This window comes from Mandrillus leucophaeus, unplaced genomic scaffold (genome assembly GCF_000951045.1).
Source record: "Mandrillus leucophaeus isolate KB7577 unplaced genomic scaffold, Mleu.le_1.0 Scaffold135, whole genome shotgun sequence".
Lineage (NCBI taxonomy): Eukaryota > Metazoa > Chordata > Mammalia > Primates > Cercopithecidae > Mandrillus > Mandrillus leucophaeus.
The window spans coordinates 874,368-898,488 of record NW_012101310.1 but is presented as its reverse complement, the minus strand read 5'-3'; the positions used below and the strand labels follow the sequence as shown (position 1 = coordinate 898,488).

Genomic DNA, 24,121 nt, shown 5'->3' with positions numbered 1-24,121 from the left:
CTCGGCCTCCCAAAGTGCTGGGATTATAGGCGTGAGCCACCGCACCTGGCCTGTCTGTTCCTTTATACTTGAATGACAGCTTGGCTAGGCATAAATTCGGTAGGTCATGCTTTCTTTCCTCTGAACGTGGCATTTCTCCTGTCTGCTGGAATTGTGTTAAATCAGTTTTCTTCTTTACTACTCTTTTTTTTTTTTTCCTTTTACAATCAGAATCGCCGTTTTCAAAGAATCGACCTGAGTTCTGTGCCTTTTCAATTACTGCACTTGAGATCATTATTGCTAGGAAGAACAACCACAGCTGTGATACTGTGATGTGAACCAGGTGATTTCAGGAATAGTAATCATGTATCTTTCCTTTCTAGAGATAATTGACGACCTTGCCAACCTGGTGGAGAACACAGATGAAAAACTTCGCACTGAAACCAGGCGTGTAAACCTGGTGGACAGAAAGTCAACCTCTTGTGGTAAGAGATAGCTACTTTTTACGGCTCTGTTTCTGTCATAGCTTGTGGATTTACTCTGCTCTGAGTTTCCTGTTTGTCTCATCGCTGCGGGAATTTGGTTGCTCTTCTGATACAGGCAGTGCCATTTGATGCAGCACTGAAATTGCTAAACAAAGGTTAAATCTGGTCAGAATGAAATGAATTGTGTGGAGTTCAGAGGGCGTATCGTTCATTTTTTTTTTTTTTTTTTTTAAAGGAGTCCTTTCTGTGTGTTTACAGAGATTAATGGTTTGGGAAATCGTGTAACATTATACTGGTTGGCGGGTTTTAAAGGAGATCTCACTTGCTCTTGTGCCGTCTTAAAATAACCACAAGCTTAACTGAGTTCAAATCCTATGTTTTGTGATGGTGTCTTTGTCAAGTCACTTTACCTCTTGATACCTTGTATGTAAAATGGGGATTCATATGCCAAGATAAAAATCGCTTGGAGGGCTTGCTTGAAATACTGATCCTGAGGCTTTCCCCTAGGGATTCTGACTGACTAGATCTAGGGTGGAGTTCAAGAATGTTCGTTATTTAACAAGCGTACCAAGCAGTTCTGCTGCAGGTGCTTGTTCCGCAGAAATTCTGATGCAGACTTTGGTGAGGTTTAAATTGTGTATTGCCTGTGCACAGTGCCTTGCCCAAAGGTACATGATGATAAATGATGGGAACAGCAGTAGTAATCACAGTGATTGTTTTTCGGTGCTTCATCTCACAAAGGTGCACCAAGTTTCTAAAGCTGACATATTTATGAAAAATAGAATCACAGGCCGTGTGCGGTGGCTCAGGAGTGTGAGACCAGCCTGGGCAACATAGCAAGACCTCTGTCTCTGTAAAAAAAAATTAAAAATTAGGAGTCTGGGCAACATGGCGAGACCCTGTCTCCACTAAAGATACAAAAAAATAGCCAGACATTGTGGCACACACCTGTAGGAGTCCCAGCTACTCGGGAGGCTGAAGAGGGAGGATTGCTTGAAGGTTGCAGTGAGCTGAGATTGTGCCACTGCACTCCAGCCTGGGTGACAGCGTGAGACCTTGTCTCAAAATTAATTAATTTAAAAAATTAGCCAGGCATGGTGTTATGTGCCTGAAGTATCCCAGTTTAGGAGATAAATTTTAGCATCATACTAGCTTAGATGAATTTAGCAAAAAATGACAGATAACCCACTCACTACAAACTGTTAATTCTTTGTCTAGAAATGTAATGGCTTTCTGAGGCAGCGCCAAACCCTGCCCTAAGCATTGCCTGCAGATTCCTCTGGAGTCATGCACGTGTGACCTCAGAAAGCATTGCTGTGTTTCTGGCTCTGTGAGTGTGGACTGGCCTTCCCGCTTGAGTAGGTCCTGGTTAAGCCAGTTTTGTAACACTGTGTCAGGAGTATCACTTGAACCCAGGAGGTTGAGGCTGCAGTGAGCCATGATCGTGCTACTGTACTCCCACCTGAGTGACAGAGTGAAACCTTGTGTCTTTAAAAAAAATATAGAGAGAGAGAGCAATTAAAAAAAAAAAACCCTAGAGATCTGAACAGCTATTTTGCCAAACTTTCAGCCTTTTTTAATGTGAAAAATGTAGTGAATCCTCTTGATCGATCCACTTTAGAAGCTCTGAGCAAGGGTCCCTGAGATGTGCAGCTTCAGAAGCATCGCCTTCCCTGGCTGTGTTTGCTCAGTAAGAAAGAAGGCTAGAACAATGGGGTGAGAGAGAGTCAGGCACATAGAGACTCTGGAAGCTCAGAGGTACTGGAGCCCCACGGGGCCTCCTTCAGACCCTTTATCACCTCTGTCCTGCCCGACCACCCCGCCCTGTGCTTCTGCTCCTCAATTTGGCTTTATCAATCTTCTCGCATAACTTCTGGCCACAGGGACTTTATTATCTATGCTGGATCCTGAAGCTTTAAAGATGCGAGAGATGAATTCACTCCCACCTCTTATTCTCTGGACCTCAGTTTCCTCATTAGAAGAAAGTGGAGAACTTGGTTGTCAAAATTCAGTTGTATGGACTGTGTCGTGTCGAGTGCTGGCCACCTTCCCCAGCTTTCCATACGTATGTGAGAGGTGCCAGAGCGTAGTGTCACGAGAGTGGGCTCTGGAGCCTGGCCTCACACCCAGGCTTCACCTCTCATAGCTGCGTGACCTCAGGAAAGCTCAAGTTCCCTTCTGCCACGATTTTCCCATCTTTGAAATGGGGATAATAAAGATATAGACCTCAAAGGATTGTTACGAGAAGTTAATGAGTGTGTGTATATAATATATGTGTATATATTAGTTTGGTGCAAAAGGAAACATGGCTTTTGCCATTACTGCAGCGACTTTGGCACCAACCTAATACATGTATCACTTAGAACCATCTTTGGTACATTGTGTGCCGTGAGCAAGTACTGGTATTAGCTCTTGTTACTGTATGTCTAAAGCAGGAAGAGATACACTGTAATATATGTTGTTTTTGTTCTCAGCAATTATGTTGCTAGTTTGGAATGAATATATTCATAGACATGTTGGGGTGTTTTTGTGTTTGCAACATAGTAACTCACATGTCACTCATGAGGTCATAATGAATGTAGAATGTTTCTTACACTGTTGCCAATTCCTAATTTGATGTTATTATCTGGTGTGTACTATTTTTACCCAGAAGTGTCATGTCTTCTGAACTAGACTCTTAAGTGCTGTTTTTTTTTGAAAATAGAGAAAAATTTAAGGAATCCCAGAAGTACTAAAATACATTTTTAAAACTTATGTCTATATTTTAAAATAAGTTAACTATACATTTATCTCATGCCTCATTTTATTTAATTATATATATATATATAAATAATCTGTCACAGAATTATATGTAATGATTCAGAAGGAAGTTCATTGGTATAGCAGTGTTAAGTAGATACTGAAAAAAGAAAATTCTTTATTCTTTTTTTTTTTAGACAGAGTCTCACTCTGTCACCCAGGCTGGAGTGCAGTGGCACAATCTCAGCTCACTGCAACCTCTGCCTCCCGGGTTCAAGTGATTCTCTTGCCTCAGCCTCCACAGTAGCTGGGATTTGCAGGCATGCGCCACCACGCCCAGCTAATTTTGTATTTTTAGTAGAGATGGGGTTTCTCCATGTCAGTCAGGCTGGTCTTGAACTCCCAACCTCAGGTGATCCACCCTCCTCAGCCTCCCAAAGTGCTGGGATTACCGGTGTGAACCACTGCACCCAGCCACTTTTTTTTTTAACATCCCAAACTGAAATTTATCCAAGACAGTAACTCCCTATTCCTCCCTCCTTCAGCCCCTGGTGACTTCTTTTCTACTTTGTCTCTGTAAATATTATTCTAGGTACCTACTGTAAGCGGGATCATATGTATACTTTTGTATCTGGCTTATTTAGGATAATGTCTTCAAGATTCATTCATGTTGTAGCATGTATCAGAATTTCAGTCCTTTTGAAGACTGAATAATATTCCATTTTTATATATATCACATTTTGTTTATCTGTTTGTCAGTGGACACAGATTCCACTTTTTGGCTATTGTGAATAATGCCACCATAAATGTTGCTGTACAAATAGCTGCTCAAGTCTTACCTTTTTTGTGTATATATCCAGAAGTAGAATTGTTGGATAAAATGGTAATTCAGTGTTTAAATGTTTGAGGAACCTTCATACTAGCCTGGCTTGGTTTTGCTTTCAGCCTCTAAACTCTTACATACTTTCCAATGTTTTCTTTTTTTGTTTGTTTGTTTTGTTTTTGAGACGGAGTCTCGCTCTTGTTGCCAAGGCTGGAGTGTAATGGTGTGATCTCAGCTCCCTGCAACCTCTGTCTCCCGGGTTCAAGTGATTCTCCTGCCTCAAGCTATTCTCTCCACCTTTAACCCAGGAGGCGGAAGTTGCAGTAAGCCGAGATCGCCCCACTGCACTCCAGCCTGGGCAAAAGAGCAAGACTCCATTTCGGAAAAATAAATAAATAAATAAATGTAAAAATAATTTTTTTAAAACTGATAAAGTCAGAGACTTCTGTAGCCTGAGAGGGGCAGGCAGGTGGGATGGAAATTAAGTCCCTGGGCACCCACTCTAATTAGGAAGTGTAATGGGAGACTCTTCCCACAATAACCTGGGACCCCAAAGTGCTACATCCTCAGAGTAAAAGTGAACTAGAACTAAACCCTTGGCATGGGGGGTTGTGGAAAAGGCAGGGTTGGCACTGAGCAGAATAGGAGAAGAAAAAGGGGAGAAAATACAATTATTGGAGAAAATACAATTATTGACAGCTTGTGGTCATAGAAAGGCCCACATATGAATTTGCCCCCTGGACATACATACTCAGGGTGGACCAGGAAACATCATACCATTAATTTGGTTTAAGGCAGACTCACCTGTTATAGCTTGAGGTGCATTTGGTTTGAGGCAGACTCACCTGTTATAGCTGGAGGTGAATTTGGTTTAAAGTAGATTCACCTGTTATAGCTGGAGGTGAATTTGGTTTAAAGTAGATTCACCTGTTATAGCTGGAGGTGAATTTGGTTTGAGGCAGACTCGCCTGTTATAGCTGGAGGTGAATTTGGTTTAAAGTAGATTCACCTGTTATAGCTGGAGGTGAATTTGGTTTCAGGCAGACTCGCCTGTTATAGCTGGAGGTGAATTTGGTTTCAGGCACACTCACCTGTTATAGCTGGAGGTGAATTTGGTTTCAGGCACACTCACCTGTTATAGCTGGAGGTGAATTTGGTTTGAGGCACACTCACCTGTTATAGCTGGAGGTGAATTTGGTTTAAGGCAGACTCACCTGTTACAGCTCGAGGTGAATTTGGTTTGAGGCACACTCACCTGTTATAGCTCGAGGTGCCTGGCAAAAACAAATGAAATGCCTCTGGAGGAAAGCATATTTGTTCTAAGATGCTAGGAGTTAACTAAAAATAAATTTCTAAGGGCGATGACCAGCACATAGTCAAAGATACTCTAGCATACCCAGAGACAGCACAGCATGAGTGAGGACCAGCAGTAGACCATGGACATGAATCTGAACAGAATTGCAGTAGTAGAATTACCAGACATTGATTTATAAACTCAATTCCACTTTTTAAAATATATTTTTAAAATGACAAGCTTGAATGCATCTTAAGAAACCCGAAAACTGTAAGTAACATAGAAATTTTGAAAAGCAACCAGATAGAACTTCTAGAAATAATAGGTAACTGAAATAAAAAACCCAGTGAACATATTTGGTATCAGCAAAAGAGAGAATCAACCAGAGGACAAATCAGAGAAAAAAAAGGCATATTCCATTTAATAAATGTTAGCATCTTGAAGAGAATGCCCAAATGCCAGGCCGTTAAATTATGATCTTAATAAGAAAGACGTTTGAGAGGCAGGGGGTTGGTGCAAGAGCTTCGAGATATAGCGAAGAGTTAACCAACCACCTGCTCTTCTCAAGTGCAAAGCCACATTGGCCGTTTTATATATGAACACATACACATCCTTAATGAAACTGTGCAAGCAAGGTGTACTTTAACTTTGGGGCGGGGGGGGAAATTAAGCAGCCCAGTCGAGTGTAACTCAATTGCCGTTCACAGGACATTCTATCACTGTTTAACTAAGAGGACTCAGGTGCAGTGTGGATAGCAGCCACCACATCATCATTTTACACAAAGGAGTGTGAAAATAGGTTGTGAATCATGAAATGGCCTTTTGTTTCGCCACCCTTGGCATATCTTCCTTGACGGCCCGATATATCAGTCATAGATGCTTGAGCAGTGAGAGAATTTCTAGTTATGAATACAGACTGAACTGCAAGGGGCCACACAGGAGAGAGGCCCGATGATGAATTTGTTTGTTCAGTTCTTAACAAGGGATTCAAGTACCTCTTTGTGAACCTTTCACTCAGGAGCACAGGCTTTAAAATTTTTTCCGAGATCTTTGTGTGGATTTTCCTCCCTTTTCCTCCCCCAATCCCACCCCAGTGATAGCATCAAGTAGAAAACAATACTGTGCTTTTTTTGTTTTTTTGTTTTTTTTTTTCTGGCTTCTCAATGCAAATTAGACTGATATTTTCCACGGGTACCTCTATGTATTTTCAGATCTGTTACTTCCATTAAGGACATTTACATAAAAGTAGGATCTTTGTAATTGCAGTTTAAATATTCAGTGTGCCTGGTCCTCATTAGAATTCAAAATAGAGCCTTGTCTGAGTCTGACAGAGGGCGCCAATTGTGAAAGACCAGACGAAGAATTCTGAATGACTCGGCTGGACGGACAGTCTTGCTTCTCAGCATATTGACTATTACGTAATGTTGTCTAAGCACATTTATTGTGATTTTAGTAGCGTTTCAGTGATGTGGTTAGAAATCAACCCAGCTGACGTTGCACTGATGCCGTCTCAATCGACGACCATGGGATCTGCCTTTAGCTCATCAGAATGTGATCGTAGGCCGGCGGGGCAGGACCCTGGTTAAGAGCATGCAGCACAGGTGTGGCATCCGACAGTCCTGGGGAACAATTTGGAATCTGCCACTTACAGCCTGGGTGACTTACAGAGCTGCTTGCGTCTCTAGGTCTCAGTTTCCTTCACTCTAAAAGGAGGGTAGCAATGACTAGTACACGTGATTGTTCTGTAGACTAAGTGAGAACAGTTAGGTGACACAGTGACCAGTACTAGTGAGTCCACTATAAATGCCAGCTATGATAAGATGTGGGGTTTAATTCATTTTTGTTTTCTAAGACGGAGTCTTGCTCTTTCGCCCAGGCTGGTGTGCAATAGCGCAATCTTGGCTCACTGCAACCTCCACCTCCTGAGTTGAAGTGATTCTCCTGCCTCAGCCTCCCAAATAGCTGGGATTACAGGTGTGCACCACCATACCTGGCTAATTTTAGCATTTTTAGTAGAGACGGGGTTTCACCGTGTTGCTTAGGCCAGCCTCAACCCCCCAGCCTCAAGTGATTGCCTGCCTCAGCCTTCCAAAGCACTGGGATTACAGGTGTGAGCCACCACAACTGGCTTGCTTTTTTTTTTTTTTCCTTTTTCTTGGGACAGGGTCTGTCTGGTCTGTCACCCAGGCTGGAGTGCAGTGGCATGATCTCAGCTCACTGCAACCTCCATCTCCCAGGCTTAAGTGAGCCTCCCACCTGAGCCTGCTGAGTACCTGGGACTACAGGCACTCGCTATCGTGCCTGGCTAATTTTTATTTTATTTTTTATAGACAGGATTTCACCATGTTGTCCAGGCTGGTCTCAAACTCCTGGACTCAAGCGATCTACCTGCCTCAGCCTCCCAAAGTGCTGGGATTACAGATGTATGACACTGTGCCTGACCAACATGCTTTTTTTCATATTAGCTCTTTTGAACCTTATAAAACAGGTCAGAAACTGAGTTGTAAGTAGTCTAGTTTATTTAACAGACTTTAGAGCTACTTTTGTCTCTCAGAGAATTATTTTTAATGTTTTACCACAAGCATAAGCAATTAATCTGGAACAAAGAAGGATCTATGCCAGTTCCTTTACTTATCCTACTGTTTATCAAGAATATTTCTGTTTGGCTATTGCTTTAACTTTTTCTTCTTTCCCTTATCATGGTTCATTGAGGTAAGCTAGTTAAATCTCTCGGCCCCCTTTTCCTTTACATTCTAATGTGTCTGTTTCTGTACCCGCTGTGTCATCCTTAATTCAGTATCAATGGAGAAATGCTTTGTCCTTCACCAGTGCCTATCTGCCTTCAAAACCATCTTGTCCTCAGGTTTTCCCATTCATCTGTTCTCTTCTTCATCCTTGCCAGCACAGTTAGTGGATATCATCTGTGTGCCAGGGACTGGGCTAGAAACTGGAGCTAAAAATGTAGATAGGATTGGGCACAGTGGCTCACGCCTGTAGTCCCAGCTACTTGGGAGGCTGGGATGGGAGGATCCCTCGAACCTAGGAGTTCAAGGCTACAGTAAGCTGTGACTGTGCCACTGCACTTCAGCCTGGGTAATGATGAGACCTTGTCTCATAAAAAGGTAAAAGGTAGATAGGACTTAGAGTGTAGGAGAGAGGGGGACACATGCCGTAAATCACTAATGACTGCAGGTGGTACAGACAGGTCTGAGTCAACCAAGGGCTCAGAGGTTTCCAAGAGGCTGTGACACAGGAGCAGAGTTCTGAAGAATTAGGTAGACAAGCTGCTTCTGAGTCTGGTGAGTGAAAAGCCAAACCAAAATGAGCAGGGAGTATATATACTATGGTCCCACTTAAGGAAATGGAGGGAGGAAGGGAGGAAAGAAAAGAAGGGAGAGAGACGTGCATTTGCAGTGTTGGTTAGAGTCTGAAGAGAGGTGTGGAGGGGCACGTGGTCACCATTGGTGATGTTGGGAATGGGGGGCATGGGCAAGGCAGGGGGCTGGGTGTTGGGATCATCAATGTTTTCTTTTCTTTTCTTTTCTTTTTTGAGACGGAGTCTCGCTCTGTCACCCAGGCTGGAGTGCAGTGGCGCAATCTCGGCTCACTGTGAGTACCGCCTCCCGGGTTCACACCATTCTCCTGCCTCAGCCTCCTGAGTAGCTGGGACTACAGGCGCCCGCCACCAGGCCCGGCTAATGTTTTGTACTTTTAGTAGAGATGGGGTTTCACCGTGTTAGCCAGGATGGTCTCAATCTCCTGACCTCGTGATCCGCCTGCCTCAAGCCTCCCAAAGTGCTGGGATTAGAGGCATGAGCCACTGCGCCCGGCCCATCAATGTTTTCTTTCTGTGTCTTCAGAATATTTTACAATAAGCCTGTATTACTTTTGTAATTTTAAAATTAAGTGGAATTTTTAAGGAAAAATACTTATTTGCCTAATGTTTTATAACTCCTAGTCATTTCTTCTGCAACTAATTTTTTACAAGATGATGATAATGTATTTTTAAATCCTTCTTTTGGCCGGGCATGGTGGCTCACACCTGTAATTCCAGCTCTTTGGGAGGCCGAGGCAGGTGGATCACCTGAGGTCAGGAGTGTGAGACCAGCCTGGCCAACATGGCAAAACCCCGTCGCTACTAAAAATACAAAAATTAGCCAGGCGTGATCGCAGGCGCCTGTAATCCCAGCTGTTAGGAAGGCTGAGGCAGGAGAATCGCTTGAACCTGGGAGGTAGAGGTTGCAGTGAGCCGAGATCGTGCCGCTGCACTCCAGCCTGGGCAAGAGAGCAAGACTCTGCCTCAAAAACAACAACAACAAACCTTCTGTTTTTTAACATTATGCTATATTTTACTTCTAATGGTGAGTACCATTTTATCAAGTAGCCATACCATCATTTACTTATGGTTTGGGGGGCCTTAGTTTATTCCCACATTTTGCTATGTAAATCATGCTACATTAAATGCATAGCACTTTTTTTTTGATATTTAGGATCTTTATCTCTCAGGTAGGATTTCAATTAGGATGCTTCCAGGAGCCAGAATCAGAGACAGGCTCTGGCTGCACTGACTAGAAGGTTATTTGAGGCCCAGATAAGTGACAGCTGCAGGGCCAGGGCACAGAGCAGGTGTCCTTGGCAAGAAGGTCCTGGTCTGGATGGTGAGGCCAGAGTTGCTGAACGGTGTCTCTGCCTCTCTTAAGGGAGTCTGAGGAAGAATCGGGTGGCTTTGGCGTCCTAGACGGGAAGTGAGAAGCTGCCCCCTACCAAGAGGTCATGTGACAGGAGCACCTTCAAAACAGAAAGCTTGGATCTGGACAGGGGAAAAAAAAAAAGCAAAAGCAAACAAAATAAACCCCACATTGTCCATTACAGATGTGTTTCCCAAGTAGATGTATTCAGCCTGAGGGTGCGAACAGTGTTAAGCCTTTTGATATATATTTCCAAATTATGTTCCAATGATGTATCAGAAACCATCCCCCACCCCAACCTTATGAGTGGCAGATTCTCGCTGAAATCCAGCACTTCTCATCAGCCCTCATTCTCCTGGAATAACTTCTCGTATTTGAGATGGTTCTGTCTGGCAGAAATAGCTCTTTTTCCTTGACTTCTGTGACCCAGCGTTATGTCGAGATTTATCCCTCCACATCGGTTGCTCGTTCCTTCCCTTCCTTTTTTCTGTTGAACACCATCGAGAATAAAATGAAGACGTCCTGGTCCCTGACCTCACGGAGGGCTCAATCAAATGGGAAGGCAGCAAACTCAGGGCGATGTGACGGTGTTGCAGGGGATACTGTGACAGGCATCACTTGGGCATTTGGGGCATCTCTTGGGCTCATTTTTTGCCTTTTTAAAAGATTTATGTATATATGTAAATATATAGTTACAGACTGCAAGTGCAGACTTCTTACATACGTATATAGCATAGTGGTGAAGCGTGGGCCTGAGCTCATTAGAGAAAGGTGAATAGAAATGTAACGCAGGCCGGGTGCAGTGGGTCACACCTGTAATCCCAGCACTTTGGGAGGCCGAGGCGGGCGGATCACTTGAGGTCAGGAGTTGAAGACCAGCCTGGCCAACATGGTGAAACCTCATCTCTTCTAAAAATACACAAATGAACCAGGCGTGGTGGTGCGTGCCTGGAGTCCCAGCTACCCGGGAGGCTGAAGCAGGAGAATCACTTGAACCTGGGAGGCGGAGGTTGCAGTGAACCGACATCACGCCACTGCATTCCAGCCAGGCGGACAAAGCGAGACTCCGTTTCAAAAAACAAACCAACAAACAAAAATGTAACACAGGCAGAGAGGAGAAAAGAGCATTCCAGGCAGGGGAAAATAGATGTGAAGAGGGCATTGACAACACCAGGTTTCCCTAAGACAGCCTATCTGGCTGGGGTCGAGGCTGCTTGCTAAGAGGTGTGGAAATGAAGCTAGAAGGGCTGGGACCAGATCATGGAACCTGTGGTGCTCGTTTTGTTCTCCATGGCCTCTCATTTTTCCCCTCTTCCCGTCTCTCTCTCTCAGAACTTCTCTCTCTTATCTATTTATTTATTTTTTTCCGAGACAGAGTCTTGCTCCATTGCACAGGCTGGAGATCAATGGTGTGATCTCGGCTCACTGCAACCTCCATCTCCTGGGTTCAAGCGATTCTCCTGCCTCAGCCTCCTGAGTAGCTGGAATTACAGGCGCACACCACCATGCCCGGCTAATTTTTTGTATTTTTGGTAGAGACAGCGTTTCACCATGTTGGTCAGGCTGGGTCTCGAACTCCTAGCCTCATGATCCGCCCACCTCGGCCTCCCGAAGTGCTGGGATTACAGGCGTGAGCCACCGCGCCTGGCCTTCCTGTCTTTTGAGAACAATACGTAAGGCTCAGTCCTCTGCTCTCTTTTCCTTGATATCTTTTCTTTAAGCCACTTCATCTGCTTTTTTGTTTAACTTCATGGATAACTCACAGTTCCACATCTCAGACCCAGACTTCACTTGAATCCCAAGTCTGTGTCTTCATTAGCTACCAGCTAGTAAGTTTCTCTTGATTGCCCGAAACACCCTTTCCATCTCCACATGTTCTTTATCCCAAAATAAGCTTCCTCTTCCAGGCTTCCTATTTTTTCAGGCCCCAAACTAACTTCATCTCTTTAAATGCCTTCAAGGGCCAGACAGGGAAGCCTTCATGCACGAAGTGGGCAGCTTTGATTATCTCCAGTGGCAAACTAGAGCCGTCAACAGCAGATTTTTACTAAGTGGGAATGCAAGCTGAGAATTCCTACCTCATCTGTTTATTGGTTTTAAGAGAAGCCTGAAATCTGGATCTCTAAGTGAAATGTCCCAATATTTTAATGTTGAAAATAAATTCACATTTTAAAAAAATACCACGTGGGCCAAATAAAACGTCACAATATACTACTTCGGGATCTTTCTCATATCTATCGAGGCTGCCGCCAGGCCTGTTTGTTCAAACTAGGAACTCTCTTTTTTCTTCATTACTTTCTCTTCTCCTCATCACTTTCTGTTTTCCTCATCCTATTTCTGGTTCTTTGTCACAATTAGGTAGTCATTTAAAATAATAATGAAATCTATTTATTAGTACAGAAAAAGGTATAAGACTGTAACTCTGACCATATTTATATAAACTGCAACCCCCACAGGGTTATAGTATAATAATATATCAAATATCGGCCAGGCGGGGCAGCTCATGCCTATAATCCCAGTTCTTTGGGAGGCCGAAGCGGGTGGATCACCTGAGGTCAAGAGTTCGAGACCAGCCTGGCCAACATGGTGAAACCCCGTCTCTACTAAAAATGCAAAAAAAAATTAGCCGGGTGTGGTGGTACACACCTGTAATCACAGCTACTCAGGAGTCTGAGGCAGGAGAATTGCTTGAACCTGGGAGGCAGAGGTTGCAGTGAGCTGAGATCGCGCCACTGCCCTCTAGCCTGGACAACAAGAGCAAATCTCCATCTCAAAAAATATATATAAACAATAATAATAATAATATAGCAAATATCTACCTAGCTATCATTTTTACAAAGATAAATAAGGCGGGTCCCACTTCTTAAGTTGCTCTTATTATTATTTTTTTTTTTTAAAGCATGTCTTCCTCAGTCAGTTTAAACTGTTCCCCTCCCCAGAGATCCCTGGAGTATTTTCAATAAATGACTTCTCCATGATGAAGATAATATATACTAAGTAGTGAAACGGTATAGTATAAAACTCTTAGGAGACCTGCTTCTGCTATCTAAGAGAATACTGTGGCACTCTGATGAATATATTGGCATTGCTGGATATTCGTTTCAGGAGCTAACATGTTTGACTCGCTGACCTTTCTTTCTCATGGCGCACTGAAAGGTTCACTCCAGCCTGTGCCCTGCGATTGCTCCTGGGGTTTGGATAATGCGCATGTTAAATGTTTGTGGTCAGAATATCTTTTATATGTGACCACATCGCTGTTGTCTGCTTTGATTTTGCGTTCCTACTGTGGAAAAGCCTGTTTTTCTGCTAACAGCATTTATTCGGGGAGTGGGAATAGGAGCCGTAAGTTCAAATGTTGACGCTTCAGCTTAATCCAGGCAAATTGAAGCCTTTGAGAGAAGTGCAAAATTGGAAAACCTTTATTTATAATAGAAGGTGATTGATAGGGGTTGACAGCCTCAGAGCTATCACCGTGGCCACCTCGGAGACCTCCACGCTCTTTGTAATCTGTTAGAAGGCAGTGATTTTTGCTATCATCAAGGGGTCAGAAATGATCACAGAGTAGAATCTTTTTTTGATTATTGTTTTTGCTTGGTGTGGTTTGGAAAGATAAGGTATGATTTCTAAGAGTGATTTCTGTTCTTATTGAGTAATAATTACACCGTATGGGCCTTGACTGATGATATGACTGATGGACATGTTTGTGCGTGTTTTCTGGTAGTGTTTGCTTACCAATTAATCCACCTGCTTTCACCCACCTGCTGGGACCAGCAAATGAGGGCTGGGTTTAGAAGTACAGTCAGTTGTCCTGGGACAGACTGAGTTTTGCAACCCCATAGTATGCATCCCTGACACTATCTGTCTACCTACTTACAGGAGAAAGAGCATCCCAATACCCGCTCCGTACATTTTGTGAACCCAGCCTAACTCATCAGTTTTCATTACACTCAAGTGCTCACTATTTAGATATAGATTTTTCTTTCATATTTGTAAATTGAAGTGAAGAATTGGATTCTAGTTGGAGCCGAATTTACCAAAGCTGGCTAAGCCTGGCTGGGGAGAGAAGAGGCAGAATCACTTTATGTCTTCTCATACGTAAAAATCAATGGTCCCTGGCCTCAGATGGTTAATTTTGCATCATACGTATTTTGCCACTGGATGGTCTTTGAGGTTCCATCCACCTCTGTCATCCTCTTTCCTTACTCCTTTGAAGAGAATTAACTACCACCCTGTATACACACGTGCACACACACTAAATCAGTTATGGGCTAGGGGGATGGGCAAGACCTTTGCTGATCCTCTCCTGTCATACAGGGTAGCCAGCACCAAATTAGATACATGCAGAGTTAAATCATACCTGAATAGGGACTTTTACCTTCAGTGTGTTTTGTATTATTTGAATTTTTTTTTTTTTTTTGCAAACATATATAGTTTTTCTCATTGGAACAAAACAAGAAAGAGAGAATTTTTAATGGAAGATAACGAGAAGATTTGGTGGGTTTTAGTATGTATTAGGGCAGGAAAATAAAGGAATAGAATTACAGAGAATCTCTACTTCTGGGTTCTGTGTTCAAAAGTAATTGGTAGATAGAGAGATTCCTTATGTTTTTCTCCCAAGCTGGCATTATAACTCTAGAGCTGTTTTTAGTTACACGTTTATTTGTTTTTTGAGACAGAGTCTCACGCTGTCATGCAGGCTGGAGTACAGTGGTGCGATCTCACTGCAACCTCCGCCTCCCTGGTTCAAGCGATTCTCATGCTTCAGTCTCCGGAGAAGCTGGGATTACAGGCATGGGTCACCACCTTGGCTAATTTTTGTATTTTTAGTGGAGATGAGGTTTTGCCATGTTGGCCAGGCTGATCTCGAACTCCCAACCTCAAGTGATCTGCCTGCTTTGGCCTCCCAAGGTGTTGGGATTACAGGCATGAGCCACTGCGTCCAGCCTAGTTACGTGTTTAAAACTGAGCTGGTAGACACTTTTAATTTTTGAGTAAGTTCCCTAAAATTGATGTTTTGGATGCAGATTTTATGCCTTTCCTTCCTTTAAAATTGTAACTATAAAATGAATCAAGTGGAGGCATGCGTGGTTTGTAGGGTTATTAAAGTCACAGTTGATCACACATGGATTGTCTTCTTTGGATACTGTCTACATGGAAATGCAAATATCAGATTACCTTCCTGACTTTCCAGTGCTTGCCACTCTGTTTCAGAGGCGCCCAGCTCCTGCCAGTTACTGGTGCACGCTCAGAGAATGAGGCACAGTTTTGCTTGAATCTTAGCTGTGACATCTAACACGGCGTACAAGAAACAATCACCGTTAAAAGTTGAATAGAACTAAACAAAATTAAAGATGGAATTGTAATATCTTTAGAAATTATAATAATTAATACCTGGCTGCACTGATTTGTGCAGCAAATCTCTGTGCAAAGCATCTCTGCTGGCCACATTTATTGTTCTGTCCGTGAGTAAATCCCTACTCCTGCTGCTCTTCACCATGAAGCCTACCTTATGGTGGTACCCATGTGAAGAGGGCCGCCCAACTGCAACGCAACGCCTGCAGTCCACAGACTCTGCCCTTGTGTCTTATTTAATCTAATGCAGTAGACGCCCACTTGAAGCTGCACATGTTTGAATGAAGCAGGAGGGGTTGGGGTAATTTAAGGGAATCTGTGGTATTTAGAAAATAAATAGATAATTCTCTTTTGCCAAGTCCCTTGGAAATTCAGTGGCATAAGCCCTGGTATTAGCTTTGAAATAACTCCAGATGTTGCATTAATCACTCTTTTTTTTTTTTTTTTTTTAATCAGCTCTAGGGATCCATTAATTGACTCCAACAGAACCTGACCAATGACTCGGTATTTATTTTTTGGCTCACCTTTCCTTTCTGTTTCAGAGCCAGGCAATGACAGTTTTCAGTCATTGAACCGGCGTTAAATTCCTTAGAATAGTTGATTTGGGGTTCATTTTTAAATCACTGTTGGCTTTTTCTGCCCATGAATCTGAACACGAAGGTCAATTTCTCTGGATTACCAGCAGATTGATCTTTGTATTTAGTTGGGTATCAGCTGTTGGGGACCCGTAGCAGGCACCGGGGTCTCACTGGGTCTCACTTTCTGCAGCCCTGGAGCTGACTGCCGAGCGCTGGGTGCTCAGCCATGATTCCACCAGGCATGCGTCTCAGTTGTCCTTGAGAGGGTGCATGTCTGCTGAGCCGCCTCCAAATGTTCTTCGACACTTCGATTCGCGCTCGAAACAGCCCGTATTTCTCTTTTGGCCCTTAAAAAGGTCGTTGCTTTCAAAATGGCTTTTGGATTTCTACAGTCTTTTTTTTTTTTTTTTGCAATAATAAATATTGTTTTTCTTGCAGACATGGAATCTTAAGATTTTTCACCATTTTGTTGATATGTTGGCTGGTGTAACTTCTTATCTGGAAGGAAAACAGAAAAGGGTTCTTTTTAAAGTGAGTAAATATAGTAGAGATGGTGGCTCAACACTGTAATCCCAGCACTTTGGGAGGCCGAGGCAGGCAGATCACCTGAGGTCAGGAGTTCGAGACCAGCCTGGCCAACATGGTGAAACTTCATCTCTACTAAAAATACAAAAATGAGCTGGGCATGGTGGTGCACGACTGTAATCCCAGCTACTCGGGAGGCTGAGGCAGGAGAATTGCTTGAACCCGGGAGGCAGAGGTTGCATTGAGCTGAGATGGCGCCACTGCACTCCAGTCTGGGTGATAAGAGTGAGACTCTGTCTCAAAGAAAAAAGGGTTAATTTTACATTATATGTATTTTGTCACAATAGAAAGGTTTTAATTTAAAAAGTGAAGAAATACTTGGTGTTCCCCATTTCTACTAAATTATGGCAAGGTTAAAATAGTGTAATTTCAAAATTCCTTGGCATCTTCAAAATATTGTGCCATCCTGTTCCATATGTCAGGCTCAGGAAACCATACCTCAAAATATGGCTCTGACATGCTGAAGTAAAGACACCTCAGGGGCTCTTTGACCTTCTCCCCACTCCTGTCCCTCCATCTTCTGTCCCTCCCAAAGCCAGAAGGAGACTCTTCTCTGAAGCTCCCTTATCTACCTGGAAACAGGACCCACCAACGAGAAATAAAATTGCCTTTGATCCCTTCCCTGAAATTTCATTAACCGGAGAAAATTAAAACTCCTATCACAACCCGGGCACGGTGGCTCACATCTGTAATACCAGCACTTTGGGAGGCCAAGGTGGGCAGATCATGAGGTCAGGAGATCAAGACCATCCTGGCTAACATGGTGAAACCCTGTCTCTACTAGTAAATACAAAAAATTTAGCCGGGCGTGGTGGTGGGCGCTTGTAGTCCTATCAGGAGGATCACTTGAGCCCTGGAGTTCGTCCCCTGTCGCTGGAACTACAAGTGTGCACCACCATGCCCAGCTAATTTTTATTTTTTGTTGTTTTTTTGGTAGAGATGAGGTCTCACTTTCCTACCTAGGCTTGTCTTGAACTCCTGGTTTCAAGCGATCTACCTTCCTCAGCCTCCCAGAGTGCTGGGATTTACAGGTGTGAGCCATTGCACCTGAAAATTGAAGACTGAAGCACCTTTCTCCCAAGTCGCTTTCAGCTCCTTATTAACAGATGTTTTTGTGTTTGGTCATCTTAGCAGCATGCAAACCAGTTTTCTTATTTTTGTAGCAGTCAAACTTTACAAAGAGGGCTGTTGTGCACTGAGCTACTTATTCTGGAAACTAATGGAAATCCTTGAATTTGGGACTTCATGTTAGAGAAACTGTCATCTTCTAGAGATGTATAACTTTATTAATAAAACAATTGAAATCAGTTTGTACTTTTGCAATCATAACCATAGATGAGACATTGCACCCTTCACTCTTTCTGAAAAGGAAGACTTCTGGAGTATTTTAAAATTTTTTTTTAATTTTTTTTTTTTTTTTTTTTACCAGTCATCTTTTATTTGGAGGTTAATTCCCATTAGGACATGAAAGGATTCAGCAACGATCGAGATTGTGTTCCTCATGGAGGGGCTCAGGCCAAGGTCATGGGGTCAGGGGGTGGTGCATAGCGTGTCCTCTTCAGTGGTATTTGCGGAGCCGCTTGTGCTTGAAATGTTTGTAGGAAATGCTGTAGTTGAAGAGCACGTAGCATGCCAGCACCATGGTAATCCCCGAGATGCTCCCCTTCTTCACGTTGATGTACTTGTTGTAGTACTGGTAGTAACCTCTTCGAAATGCTCCGAGAATGCCACTAGGGCTGAAGTCCCGCATCAAGATCCAGTTTGGCAGCTCCCCCAGTTTGACCTCCAGAAGTTTCTTGTCCTTCACTGGTACGACTGACGCCATCTTGGAGTCCTGGTGTCTGCTGTGCCTAATTTTTTATTTTTATTTTTTTTGAGACAGAGTCTCACTCTGTTGTCCAGACTGGAATGCAGTGACATGATCACGGCTTCCTGCAGCCTCAGCCTCCTGGGCACAAGAGATCCTCCGGCATCAGCCCTCCCCAAGTAGCTGGGACTACAGGTGCGCACCACCATACTCGGCCACTTTCTGTATTTTTTGTAGAGATAGAGTTTTCTGCAAAACCACAGGCTAGGCTGGTCTCGAGCTCCTGAGCTCAGGCCATCCACCTTGCCTTGGCCTCCCAGAGTGCTGGGATTACAGACGTGAGCCACTGTGCCTGGTCCGTCTTTTTTTCTTATTTTTTAAATCCCTCAGAGAGGTTCTGTCAATAGGGAGCCAATCAGGAAAAAGAGTAACAATACTAGGTGTTTCACTCAGAGGAGACTGAATGCAAACAACTTGTTAAAATACTGTTAGAAGGGTCGGGCACAGTGGCTCACGCCTATAATCCCAACACTTGGGGAGGCCAAGGCAGGCAGATCACCTGAGATCAGGAGTTTGAGACCACCAGCCTGGCCAACATGGTGAAACCCTGTCTCTACTAAAAATACAAAAATTAGCTGGGCGTGGTGGCACATGCCTGTAATCCCATCTACTCAGGAGGCTAAGGCAAGAGGATTGCTTGAACCTGGGAGGTGGAGGTTACAGTGAGCTGAGATCATGCCACTGCACTCCAGCCAGGGTGACAGAGCAAGACTCTGTCTCAAAAAAAAAAAAAAAAAGATACTGTTAAAAGGATGGAGAGAATGAAAAGGGGAAGGTGCAGTAATCCAGAAATTAGTCCTTGTGTGAAGCAGCTGCCACGCTTAAGCCTAGGAGAACAAAGGTGCGAACGTGCTGCGGCACACCACAGTACTCCTGGGATTGCCGCTCAGCCGGTGCTAGAGATGCCTGGGACCTGGCCCCTGGGCTGCAGCAGAAGCAGACCTGCCTTGCTCGTTCTGGGACCGCCAAAGAGAGGCTGCCACTGCCATGGGGAACACTGAGGTTAGAATACAGACACTTGCAGAGACGCTGCCAGAAGCAGATGGGGAAAGAGAGAGGAAGGAAGAACAGCTTCACCCCTCTTCTTGCTTTCTGAACTCCTGACAGTGCCTTATTTTGGCAGAGCATAACAGGAAGCCAGCTGGCAGGGGAGCCTGGGAAGGGTAGTTCACAGACTCCAAGCCCCAGCATGACTGAGCAGAGAAGGGCAGGTGTTGAGCTGGCAGACACCAGGTAATACCTGGCGTATAGGCGGCTTACATGGGCACCACTGAGATGTGCTACATGTATTTTACTGACAATCGTCTGAGATATTTTTCCAGCCTTTGATGTTTCTTTCAGAATTATTAGGTTCTTCATGGACCTGTTGAACTGCAAAAGGTTTTTATGTATTCTCAAGGACCATTTGATTAGAGCCATTCTTAAAGTCATGCCAAACGGTGTGAATTTCTGCAAACCCCAAAATGCAGACATTGTTTTAAGAGAAGAAACAGTATTGTCACGCTGAGCTACTGGAAGGAATGATGCTATTTCTACTGCTTGACAAATGGACCTACCACCTACATATTAAGTAATTTTAGATGTGAACAAATGTAGAACAACCGAACTTAATGTCTTCTAGTTAAGTTGGCTTATATCCCTCAGCTACTTCCTTTCTTTCTCTCTGTAAGAGAGAGAACTGAGAGGTGGTCTGTGAAAACCAATGAATGGGAAGGATCATTGGTCACTCCTGGCAGTTTCAAAGTTGGAGAGATCGGCTGGGCATGGTGGCTCATGCCTGTAATCCCAGCACTTCAGAGGACTGAAGTGAGCGGATTGCTGGAGCCCAGGAGTTCAAGACCAGCCTAGTCAATGTAGTGAGACCCTGTCTCTACAAAAGCTTTTTAAAATTAGCTAGGTGGCTGGGTGCAGTGGCTCATGCCTGTAATCTTAGCACTTTGGGAGGCTGAGGTGGGCGGATCACGAGGTCAGAAGTTCGAGACCAGCCTGACCAACATGGTGAAACCCTGTCTCTACTGAAAATACAAAAATCAGCCGGAGTGGTGCAGCGCACATGTAATCCCAGCTACTCAGGAGGCTGAGGCAGGACAATCGCTGGAACCCGGGAGGTGGAGGTTGCAGTGAGCCAAGATTGCACCATTGCACTCCAGCCTGGGTGACAGAACGAGACTCCGTCTCAAAAAAAAAAAAAAAAAAAGAAAAACAAACTAGCTAAGTGTGGTGGTGCATGCCCACATGTAATCCCAGCTACTCAGGAGGCTGAGGCAGGACAATCGCTGGAACCCGGGAGGTGGAGGTTGCAGTGAGCCAAGATTGCACCATTGCACTCCAGCCTGGGTGACAGAACGAGACTCCGTCTCAAAAAAAAAAAAAAAAAAAGAAAAACAAACTAGCTAAGTGTGGTGGTGCATGCCTGTAGTCCCAGCTCCTCAGGAGACTGAGGCAAGAGGAGATTGCTTGAGCCCAGGAGGTCAAGGCTGCAGTGAGCTGTGATTGTGCCATTGCATTCCAGCCTGAGTGACAGGTGAGACTGTGTCTCAAAAAAAAAAAAGTTGAAGAATTGTCCACAAAGTAGAACCAAAAGACACAGGAAGATATCAAAATTAGAGGATCCATCCAAGATTGAAAGAGTAGGAATGCTACAATGAGAAAACAACAGTGAAGATTATCAAAAGAAATAATGCCAGAAATTTCCCAAGAACTGAGAGACAGGAGTAACCATATTTATTGAAAGAGTCCATTATCAATATCCAGTTGAAGAAATGAAAAAACAGCAAAAGACCCATGTCAAAGCATAACATAATGAAATTTCAGAGCTCCCAGATAAAGAGAAGTTTCTACCAGTCTCCCCAGGGGTGGGGGGTAGGGGACAACAGATTGCTTTCAAAGGATCTGAACTTAGAATGGCATCCAATATCTCAGCAAAAACAGGTGTGGTAGTTCTGCAGGAAGCAACTGACCAATATTAACCCTAGAAAGAAGATCTGGGAGGCCAGAAACAAGGGAGAGAAGTAAAAACAGCTCCCAGGATGACAGCAGTGGAAGGCTGCACAACAGATCCAGAGAACAGCTGTTCTAGAATAGAGAGCTAGAGCTAAGGGGGAAAATAGACGATATGTTTTCCTGTATGTTAACAATGACATGATTTTGTTGGAGAATATTCTTGTTCTTAAGAGATGCATGTTTAAGTTTTTAGAAATGAATAGGCTGGGCATGGTGGCTCATGCCTGTCATTCCAGCACTTTGGGAGGCCGAGGTGGGTGGATCACCTGAGGTCGAGTGTTCGAGACCAGCCTGGCCAACATGGAGAAACCCTGTGTCTACTAAAAATACAAAATTAGCCAGGCATGGAGGTGCATGCCTATAATCCCAGCTACTCGGGAGGCTGAAGCAGGAGAATCGCTTGAAACTGGAGGCAGAGGTTGCGGTGAGCCAAGATTGTGCCATTGCACTCCAGCCTGGGCAATAGGAGTAAAAATTGTCTCAAAAAAAAAAAAAGAAAAAGAAAAAAGAAAAAAGAAATGAAGTATTAGGTTGGTGTAAAAGTAAGGTGTGGTTATTGCCATTACTTTTAAGTGGCAAAAACCACAATTACTTTTGCACCAACTATCATGTGTTTGCAGCTTACTTTCCATAGTTGCAGCAAAACACACACATTAATATACAGAGAAAATAACAACATTATAATGTCATTGGCCAGGCATGGTGGCTCACGCCTGTAATCCTAGCACTTCTGGAGGCCGAGGTGGGCGTATCACGAGGTCAGGAGTTCGAGACCAGTCTGGCCGACATAGTGAAACCCCGTCTCTACTAAAAATACATACAATTAGCCGGGTGTGGTGGTGTGTGCCTATAATCCCAGCTACTCGGGAGGCTGAGGCAGGAGAATCACTTGAACCTGGGAGGTAGAGATTGCAGTGAACCGAGATGGCGCCATCACACTCCAGCCCGGGCAACAGTGTGAGACTCTGTCTCAAAAAAAAAAAAAAAAAACAAGGAAATAACTACATTATTATGTCATTATTACATATAACTACATTAAAAACATTCATTATTCACCATTTAACATTGGTCTATATAGGTGTTCATTATACTGTCTTTTCTGCTTTTCTGTCAGGGTTGAAATCATTCAACATAAAGAGTTGGAGAGAAAAAAAAGGTGGAAAGTATAGACGGCAAAGCTGCCCATGGGTTAGTGCCTTAGTTCCCATGTTAATGTTTAATATGTCTAAGGAGTGAAGGAATGCCTGATGAAATTTCTTTCCAGGTCTGCTACTAATGAGCTCTTTTATATCTCATCTTGAACGATAGGAAAATTTTAAAAGATAAAAACATTTTAGGCTGGGCGTGGTGGCTCACGCCTGTAATCTCAGCACTTTGGGAGGCCGACGCAGGCAGATCACCTGAGGTCAAGCATTCAAGACCAACCTGGCCAATATGATGAAGCCCTGTCTCTACTAAAAATACAAAAATTAGCCAGACATGGTGGCGGGCACCTGTAATCCCAGCTACTTGGGAAGGTGAGGCAGGAGAATCACTTGAACCTGGGAGGCGGAGTTTGCAGTGAGCCAAGATCACACCACTGCACTCCAGCCTGGGCAACAGAGTGAAACTCTACCTCAAAAAAAGAAAAAAAACAAAAAAAAAACCACTTGAGTGTGAGCAAGATGTTGCATTAGGCAAATATGATAGAGGCTAACTTCTAGGGTCAATCAGAGGAGCCCAGCTACTCAGGAAATCAACACCAACTGCTCTCATTACAGTAGTTCCCCGTTGGTCTTGCTTTCCACAGTTTCAGTTACCTGTGGTCAACCACAGTCAGTCCTAAAATATTAAATGGAAAATTCCAGAAGTAAACAATTCATAAGTTTTAAATTGCATGCTGTTCTGAGAAGTGTGATGAAATCTCACGCCATCCCACTCCATCCCGCCCTGGATATGAATCATCCCCTTGTCCAGCATATCCACGCTGTATACGCGGCCCGATCATTACTCATCACCGCGATCTGCCCCTCACATCCAGCTATGGCCATCATCAGGGCTCTGTGATTCGGAATCACTCGAACCAGATGATCTTGATTCTGACATTTCAGCAGGAGGTCAATAGTAGCCTAACACAATGTCACACTCCCCACATCATTCACCCCACTTCCTCTCGTCCCGTAGACATTTCATCCTCTCACATTATCACAAGAAGGAATACAGTACAGTCAGATCTGTTGAGAGAGAGAGACCACATTCATATAACTTTTATTACAGTATATTGTTATAATTGTTCTGTTATTAGTTATGGTTGTTAATCTCTTACCGTGCCTAACTTAGAAATTAACTTTATTGCCCTGGCGTGGTGGCTCATGCTTGTAATCCCAGCACTTTGGGAGGCCAAGGCAGGTGAATCTCCTGAGCTCAGGAGTTCGAGACCAGCCTGGTCGATGTGGTAAAACCCTGTCTCTACTAAAAATACAAAAAATTAGCCAGGCATGGTGGCGCGTACTTGTAATTCCAGCTACTCAGGAGGCTGAGGCAGGAGAATCACTTGAACCCAGGAGGCGGAGGTTGCAATGAGCCAAGATCACGCCAACGCACTCTAGCCTGGACAACAAGGGCAAAACTCTGTCTCAAAAAAAAAAAAAAAAAGAAAATAAATTTATCGGCTGGGCACAGTGGCTTACCTTACGTCTGTAATCTAAACACTTTAGCAGGCCGAGAGGTAGGCAAATCACCCGAGGTC

At 43.8% G+C, this 24,121-nt stretch overlaps 2 protein-coding genes across 3 annotated transcripts in view; one reads left to right on the top strand and one right to left on the bottom strand.

Moving 5' to 3' along the window:
* Positions 1-24,121, top strand: part of STX8 (syntaxin 8) — a 406,185-nt gene that overhangs the window by 259,299 nt on the left and 122,765 nt on the right. Inside the window, exon 7 of the mRNA XM_011973154.1 lies at positions 363-464. Within this exon, the coding sequence (XP_011828544.1) occupies positions 363-464 (102 nt within the window). The remainder of the gene's footprint in view (positions 1-362; positions 465-24,121) is intronic.
* Positions 17,923-18,368, bottom strand: LOC105534431 (ATP synthase subunit f, mitochondrial). 2 transcript variants are annotated; one of them, XM_011973153.1, is made up of 2 exons: positions 18,228-18,348; positions 17,923-18,110 (listed from the first exon to the last, which is right to left on the bottom strand). In XM_011973153.1, exons 1-2 carry the CDS (start codon positions 18,346-18,348, stop codon positions 18,082-18,084), a joined length of 150 nt encoding a protein of 49 aa, XP_011828543.1. In that variant the 3' UTR covers positions 17,923-18,081. The 2 variants fall into 2 exon arrangements, with proteins under 2 accessions (XP_011828543.1, XP_011828542.1); XM_011973152.1 differs by having other exon boundaries at positions 17,923-18,368.